The sequence below is a fragment of the Nerophis ophidion genome, linkage group LG18 (assembly GCF_033978795.1).
Source record: "Nerophis ophidion isolate RoL-2023_Sa linkage group LG18, RoL_Noph_v1.0, whole genome shotgun sequence".
Classification (NCBI taxonomy): Eukaryota; Metazoa; Chordata; class Actinopteri; order Syngnathiformes; family Syngnathidae; genus Nerophis; species Nerophis ophidion.
In genome coordinates, this window is record NC_084628.1 from 19,086,260 (window position 1) to 19,095,413 (window position 9,154).

General features: G+C 38.0%; 1 protein-coding gene across 1 annotated transcript in view; it reads left to right on the forward strand.

Moving 5' to 3' along the window:
* Positions 1-9,154, forward strand: part of LOC133536842 (neurobeachin-like) — a 652,776-nt gene that overhangs the window by 421,799 nt on the left and 221,823 nt on the right. The window contains exon 39 of the mRNA XM_061877477.1: positions 8,654-8,800. Coding sequence (XP_061733461.1) covers positions 8,654-8,800 — 147 coding nt within the window. The remainder of the gene's footprint in view (positions 1-8,653; positions 8,801-9,154) is intronic.

Below are 9,154 nucleotides of genomic sequence, written 5' to 3' on the forward strand. Positions count from 1 at the left end.
TCATTTTGTGACTTGTTCACTATCTCAGGGGATGTCAAAGTCGACCAGCGTGTCGGTCCATGGCCACATTTGTCTACTAGCAGGTGAGAGATGCTTTAATTATACCATATTTTCTGGACCACAGCGCGCACCGGATTATAAGGCACACTGCTGATGAGCGGGTCTATTCAGGTCTATTTTCATACAAAAGGTGCACTGGATTATAGGGCGCATTAATGGGGTCACATTATTTAGATTTTTTTTCTAAATGTAAAACACTTCCTTGTAGTCTACAGAAGATGTAATGGTGGTTCTTTGGTCAAAATGCTGCACGGATGATGTTTTGCTGGTCATTTTCAAGCCGCTTTCTGACAGTCGCTTCAGGAAGCACCGTTTTTTGGGCGGTCTTATTTACGTGGTACTTTTCCTTGTTGAAATCTCAAGAAGGGTAGAATTACAAGAACACACACACTGCAAAAAGTCAGTGTTCAAAAACAAGAAAAAAAAAATACAAAAAATAGGGGTATTTTACTTGAACTAAGCAAAATTATCTGCAAATAGAACAAGAAAATTTGGCTTGTTAAGACTTTTGAAAACAAGTAAAATTAGCTAACCTCAATGAACCCAAAAATACCTTAAAAGAAGTATATTCTCATTAATAACAAGTGCACTTTTCTTAGTAGGAAAAAAAGAGACCTTTTTTCTCAATATGGTGAAAAATATTCTTAAATTAAGTAAATGCTAGTGCCATTATCTTGACATAATGATATGCGCTCGGCATTACATTTTGTGAAACCAGCAAACGTATACTCAAAACTAGTTTATTATTCTTAATGGAAAGGGAACAAGGTAACCGCTTGTTACTCTCGGGGTCTCATAGCCGCTCAGGCAATTCATATTGTCTAAAGAAGCTTTTTTTATAACATGACATCATCGCGCCAAGTGTGTGCTTTTTCAGTCAATTAGTGAGCATATATACAGCCCGGCACCCGGACAAATTTTTTCTAACTGTAATTTTGAGGAATTTATCTGAATAGTGCATGAACTATTTCTGTTAAAAAATATTTGAAATGTTACATGTTAAATGTTTAAATATTAACTGTCAGTTCGCTGTAATGTGCCAACTCAACTGTACTACTATATGAGTACGTATTTTCTAGGGGTGTGGGAAAAAATCGATTCAAATACGAATCAAATCGTCCACGTTGTGTGATTCAGAATCGATTCTCATTTTTAAAAAATCGATTTTTTTTAAATGTATTTAAAATTATTATTATTTTTTTTAATCAATCCAACAAACCACTACACAGCAATAACATAACAATGCAATCCAATTCCAAAACCTAACCTGACCCAGCAACACTCATAACTGCAATAAACAGAGCAATTGAGAGAAGACACAAACACGACACAGAACAAACCAAAAGTAATGAAACAAAAATGAATATTATCAACAACAGTATCAACATTAATTAAAATTTCAGCACAGCAGTGATTGAAAATCCCTCACTGACATTATCATTAGACATTTATACAAATAATAAAAAAGAGAACAATAGTGTCGCAGTGGCTTACACTTGCATCGCATCTCATAAGCTTGACAACACACTGTGTCTAATATTTTCACAAAGATAAAAGAAGTCATATTTTTGGTTTGTTTAATAGTTAAAACAAATTTACATTATCACAATCAGTTGATAAAACATTGTCCTTTACAATTATAAAAGCTTTTTTTTTTTTTAAATCTACTACTCTGCTAGCATGTCAGCAGACTGGGGTAGATCCTGCTGAAATCCTATGTATTGAATGAATACAGAATCGTTTTGAATCGGAAAAATATCGTTTTTGAATCGAGAACGAAATCGAATCGAAAAAATCGATATATTATCGAATCGTGACCCCAAGAATCGATATTGAATCGAATCGTGGGACACCCAAAGATTCACAGCCCTAGTATTTTCTATTGTTTCATTGAAAATAAAACAACCAAGTCAATTTGGCTGTCATCTCTTTTAATTATGAGACACACCTATGTCAAAGTCATGATTTTGTCCTTCATGCTTAAAAAAAGAAAATATTACTTTAAAAAAGTACTTTTATAAACAATTGATATTCTAGTTTCAAGCATGTTTTACTCAATATAGGTCATCAAATCTCAGCAGCAAGCTATAATATCTTATTGAAATCATTTAGGACCAAAACCCTTAAAACAAGTGAAACACTAACATAAAATCTGCTTAGTGGGAAGAATTATCTTATTAGACAGAAAATAAGCAAATATCACTCTTATTTGAGATATATCAGTTTTTGCAGTGCACACATACACACACACACACACACACACACACAGCCCTTGATTCGTGTGCTTTTGCAAGAATTAGCTTGGTTTATTTGGTCTAGTCAAGCCTGTGCAAATGTGCCAATCACAACATCAGCACTTCTGCTGGCCTTTTCGCTCGTCAGCTTTTCAGCACGACGCTCTACACAATTACCGCTGCCCTTTGATCTCGTGGAGCCGCATGCAGCCGTTAGCTCCGCAGACATGAGGCAGAGCAGGAAACGTCTTCTAAGTAGCCGCTCTGACAAGGGTCCAACGTGACCTCCTACTCGACAAGCTCCGCGGGGAGAAGTCTGCTGAGAGGCAGGTGTCACCCACTGCGGTTATTCATAAGGCAGACATTTGCATTGTGAGACCCCCTCCCGTTTGTACTGGAGGAAGACATCTTCTCCGTTGCACTGCAGTCAGATGATGAAGAAGAAGTAGTCCTGGTGCAAACACAACATAATTGTGCTGTCTGTTCGCCGTTGCTCTTGTCACACGTCTCCAAAAGCAGCTCACGTCGCTAATCGACGACGAGCCGGAGATGATACGCAACCCGCCCCCTCCCCCCTCGCAAGTCTTCTGTTGGTCTTTCATTGTTGACCTTGTCTGGAAATAAAGGCTGATATACCTCTGATGTTCAAAATGTCTTCAGTCAGCAACTTTTATATGGTATGGCACCGGCAAGCGCGTTTATGTTGTGTAGAACGCTTAGAGGCTGTCAGTGGGCTTTATTTCTGCACGGACAAGCAGTGTTGCTTTAAACAAGTGAAGAATCAGCAGTTTATGCAGTGATTAACTGGACATGTGTGTCAAAGTGGCCTTGTCATGTTCTGCTTAATAACATAGTAGGGAATTACAATGGACAGTTATTCAAACACTTTACAGCAGGGATTCCCAACCACCGGTCCGGGGACCGGCACAGGTCCGTGACACGTTCGCTACCGGGCCGCACAGAGACATTAAAGGCCTACTGAAATGAGATGTTCTTATTTAAACGGGAATAGCAGATCCATTCTATGTGTCATACTTAGGGGTGTAACGGTTCGTGTATTTGTATTGAACCGTTTCGGTATGGGGGTTTCGGTTCGGCACGCGGGCGTACCGAAAAGGTTTGGAAGCAGACGTCTTCACAAGCTGCTCTCCTTTCTGCCTCTGTTGCTCTGTCTCAGCAGCAAGAATTGTCCCGCCCACACAACCATCTGATTGGTTACATACAAAGCCAATCAGCAGTGCGTATTCCGAGCGATGTAACAGCCAATCAGCAGTACGTATTCAGACTTCAGAACGATGTAGTCCATGCTTCAGCATCAAGCAGATATTCGTTTAGCAGGGGAGCAGCGCACTGTACCCAAATTATACTAAACACTTCCCAGTCACAACTATTATAAACATCACTATGAGCCCGTTGAGCTTCTAGAAACTTAAACTGCAGCTCAGCTAGCTCACAGTATAGGCTTTAGGTGAGGGCTAATTAGCTTTTAGCGTAACGTTCGCTCATTTTGCTGTGTGTGCGCGCGTGTGTGCGTGTGTGCATGTTTTAGGGGCAGCAAAGCCCTGTCTGTCTGTTATTTCATTGAACTCCATTGTGTTTGGAATGATTAGTCTCTCCTATTGCAATTATACTATTTTCAGCTATAGTTACATGAATCATTAGTAATGTAGCAGCCTAGTTTTGAATAGCAGGGTCCCTGCTATCACATGTTGATAAAAATACATTTACATAATAAAAGTCAACTACAGGCTTCCCAAATGCTGTAATAAATTAAGCATGATGAGTTGACATTAGACAGTTTCAATGGAAACTGTTGATTGTTGCTCTTTTTATATGTAGAATAAATGTATTTTCATTCTATTTAATCAAAGCAACAACTTGAGGCAGTTTAATGAGGATTAACGTGGGCAGAATTATTATAGTGTTCCCAATGTTAAAAAGATAAAGCCATGGTTTACAAATTTGGTAAATAAATAACCCAAAAATTTATATTTTGTTGTTTTCTTACTGTACCGAAAATGAACCGAACCGTGACCTCTAAACCAAGGTAAATACCGAACCGAAATGTTTGTGTACCGTTACACCCCAAGTCATACTTGATCATTTCACGATATTGCCATATTTTTTCTGAAAGGATTTAGTAGAGAACATTGACAATAAAGTTTGCAACTTTTGGTCGCTAATATAAAAGCTTGTGCGCGTGACGTCACGAGTTGCAGGGCTCCACACATATTCACATTGTTTATTATGGGAGCCACCAGCAGTAAGAACATTTCGGACCGAGAAAGCGACAATTTCTCCATTAATTTGAGCGAGGATGAAAGATTCATGAATTTGGATATTGATAATGAAGGACTAGAAAAAAAGAAAAAAAAAAAAAAAGCAACGGCTCCGGGCGGCGGCAATGGGAGCGTTTCAGATGTAATTAGACACATTTACTAGGATACTTCTGGAAGATCCCTTATCTGCTTATTGTTTTAATAGTGTTTTAGTGAGATTTTAAAGATTGTAAAGTCATACCTCGAGGTCGGATGGCTGCGGTGAACACGCAGTGTCTCAGAGAGAAGCCGAGGAGCCAAGCTCACAGCTGCCTTATTTGACAGCTCCTGCAGGACGAAGAATAATCCACTGATGTCTCCGGTAAGATATATATCACAATTTCCCCATCCAAAAACATGCTGGTTGACGTAGAGAAAACATGTTCGCTTGACCGCTCTGCTTCACAACAAACAAAGAAACACCGGCTGTGTCTCTGTGCTAAAGACAGCTGCAATCCACCGCTTTCCACCAACAGCATTGTTCTTTATAGTCTCCATTATTAAATGAACAAATTGCAAAAGATTCAGCAACACAGATGTCCAAAATACTGTGTAATTATGCGGTTAAAGCAGACGACTTTTAGCCGCGAGTGGTGCAGCGCTAATATTTCCTAACAGTCCGTGACGTCACGCTTACGTGTCATCATTCCACGACGTTTTCAACAAGAAACTCGCGGGAAATTTAAAATTGCAATGCAGTAAACTAAAAAGGCCGTATTGGCATGTGTTGCAATGTTAATATTTCATCATTGATATATAAACTATCAGACTGCGTGGTCGCTAGTAGTGGGTTTCAGTAGGCCTTTAACCACCGCATTTCCTCATACTAAATTTTGGCCAGTCCCACCAGACAAATCTATAAGCTTGTTCGTAATTATACAACTCCTGATACGAAGACGCCATTTGCTATATTTTCTACATCTCTACAATGCATATTAATAAACATATAAATTCTAAAGGTGCCAAATCGTAGCCAAAAGCTAGGTTTCATACTGCTTGGTTGATGACCTAAGATCAGGGCAGAACAGGAACAGAGTGACCTTAGGAGTTAAAGTGCATGAGGAAGATGGAGAAGTGCTAAATTGTTGCATATTATAATTGTGCTGAAGGTAGAAAATACACATCTTCTTCGGCCTAGTAAGTTAAAGTGTTGCTATTATTGCACGTCGTCCTATTACAAAAGTAGTTAGCAATAACATATGTATTTACGCATGGAAAATTGGACCAAAAAAAAAGCTAACATTAGTGTATCTGCGTATGAAATATTGCAAATAAAAATCCACAGAAATATATTGGAACTAATAGACTTAGACTTAGACAAACTTTAATGATCCACAAGGGAAATTGTTCCATACAGGTGCTCAGTTATAATGATGGAAAGGACAATGCAGGTAAAACATAGACTAAATATAGCGATGTAAAATATAACATATGGACATAATAATTACATAATATATGTAAAGTATATTATATATACAGATATATGATAATCTATTATGTCTATATCATAAATACAATATATAAAAATTACCATGTACTATATTACAGTATATGTGACAGCTGCATATGTGACAGGTGTCAGGTAATAGGCAGTAATAGCAAGTATTTCTAGCTTGGTTATATATCCATGCTCTTGTCTTTTAGTGTGATGTATCACCTATAACCCATCAGATAGTAAAGCCCCCAAAAAAAGCCTACCACGAGTAAAAAGTAGTTAACAAACAAAAGTCTATGGATAGCTTTTTTGCCAAAGGAAAAGGCTAGAGGCTCCCACTGATTCCATCAATGAGTTTTTTCATGTATTCATTTTTCATGCACTTTTTTGCTATATTTATCCGTCACACACGGAAGATCGGTCCGTGAAAATAATATCCACATTCCACATGTACTGTGGACCCCTGCTCTACTGTACAAAAATGGTGGACATACTGTGCTTAAAACATTTTTTTGTGCAAACATGCTGTATTTTATCATCATTCCAATTCAATTTGGCCCTATTCTTGTCATAACATAAGAAAATGGTAACATACAAATATTTAATTATTACTGATATTTTCAGGTAAATTTAAATTAAAATGTACTTTTTTATTTTCTCACTGGCTCTTCCTAGTTGCCAAGCAATGTACTGACCTAGCCAGGAGGGATACATTTGAACCGATAGAGTAACAATTCTCGGTACCTGGCTCAGTACTTTTTTTTGTGTTAAGAAATATATATATTTTTTATTATAAAAAGTAATTTTTTTTATGCAAATATTAAAAATGAGCTGATTGTAACTGATATCCAGTTGTTCTATTGTGTTTCATTCATTATTATTATATTCCATCCATTTTCTACCGCTTATTCCCTTTGGGGTGGCGGGGAGCGCTGGTGCCTATCTCAGCTACAATCGGGCGCAAGGTGGGGTACACCCTGGACAAGTCGCCACCTCATATAGACAGACCACATTCCTTTGCAATTATGACATTGAGTTGCCATTACAGTTGCAAATCCAAGACGTTAAATGATAGCGTGTAGCCTATGGTGTGTGTGTTTTTGTTTTTTGTTGCACTCTAATAAGTATTAATACTGTATGTATTGTACTTATTGCGCACCAGCTGTTTGATTGTATCGTGCATCCTACGTATAGTTCTTATGAACACATTTAAAGGTGTTGAAATGTAAAATTTCTAATGCTAATTAATAAGATGTCAATAGAAAAAGCCAATGTATATTATCATCAAGCTAGCGTGGTTTTTGAAAAGTGGAGTGTTTTTTGGGTCAATTTCTTTGTTCTGGCCGACAGATCTTCTTTGGGAACCTGGTAGACAGTTTGAATAAAGTATTTTTATTTTGCATAAACCCCCGGGAGTGGCTTGCTTTCCAGGAATATGCGTTTGTCTCTGGGCGTGTGTCTTTTCCTGGCTTCAACTCCAACAAAGTGTCTCGTCCGGCTGCTGCTAATAAGGGCAACAGGTGATTGGATGACAAGACCCAGCTGGGCAATCTACTCACCTAAATCTACTCAACTGCCGCTGTCTTCGAAGCCGGTCCTTATACAATTTCAAACCAATTCCTGCCCAGCAACATTCTGAATAGCAATTACAGAGCAATTGAGAAGACAAACATGACCCAAAAGAGTCAAACAAAAATGAATGATATAAACAACAGTATTAATATTAATAATAATTACAAGATAACAGTGATTAAAACCATTAAAAAAAACAAGCAACAACAAAAAGCCATTGTTATAATCAGTCACTCACATTGCCATCACAGCCATTTATTAAAAAATAAATAAAAATTAATAATAGTGTCACAGTAGCTTACATTTGTATCACATCTCATAACCTTGACAACACACTGGATAAAGAGAAGTCATATTTTAGGTTCAGTTAATAGTTAAAACTATTTTAAATGATGGGTCCCATATTCCAAGACTTATCTAAACTAAATGCAGTTTTTTTTCTACTGATATCGTCTCCATAGCTGGTGTATACCAGTCAATATGAGATGGACTATCAACATCCATCCATTTTTTTTCAATATAATTATTTTCGTTTTGATGTATCTTGACAGAAATGCATTTTTATTCTTCGATGACACATTACTAAATTGATGCAGCTCTTAAAGAATACAAGTTTACTTCTTTTGTTGTCTATATTTATGTTGGCATTGAAAATTGCAACATTACCCAGAGGAAGTTTGGCTGAGTCAGCTCTCAGTGCTGCTGGAGTGATTGCCTAGTGCTCCTGTGATAGGGTTTCTTCACCTCGCACCTTTGTACTCAGTCATGCATTATTTTGTGCATGCTTGTACTTGAGTACTGATGGGCGTCATCGATTAATTGTTTTCAAGTCTGTAAAACCCTTTGCTTTATAAATAAAGCTGGATTGATTGACGTACCTTAACAAGGCACCGTTGAATTGTACATGAATCGGTACCCGGTAGGACCGGCGGGATACGGTCGGCGCCAAAAAAAATACTCAATTAGGTGCCCTTCCCTACCAGTCAGTGATTTTGATATGAGCTTAACATTGTTATTTATATTTCCTATCGCAGGTACAGAAGACGACGAGCTGGTCAAATCGAAGACTCCCGTCCTCGGTCAAACCGTCACGAGCCAGAACCCTGAAACAGATCTGATTCTGGAGGGAGACGACGACTCGGACGGCCTGCTGCAGGAGAAGGAGGCGGACAACCTGGGCAGTAAGTCAACATGTTACTGGAACTTATTATTAGGAGCAGATTGTTTTTACTGCAACAAAAGCAATTCCTGGGAGATGGCTGCTGGGATGCATTAAGGCCGTCCATGCATCATGTTCAGGAGCACATTTGAAAATATCAACATTCATCATATTCAGATTTCACTATTTCGGGATGAGAATGTTTATTAAAAAAAAATCTATTATCATTTTCAATATACGGTATTTCCTTGAATTGCCGCCTAGGGCTAATTAATTTAAAACCTCTTCTCACTCCTGCGCTTACCAAAGGCATGCGGTATAAGTAAGCATGCGCTAATTATTTCAAAACATCTTCTCACTCCGGCACTTACCAAAG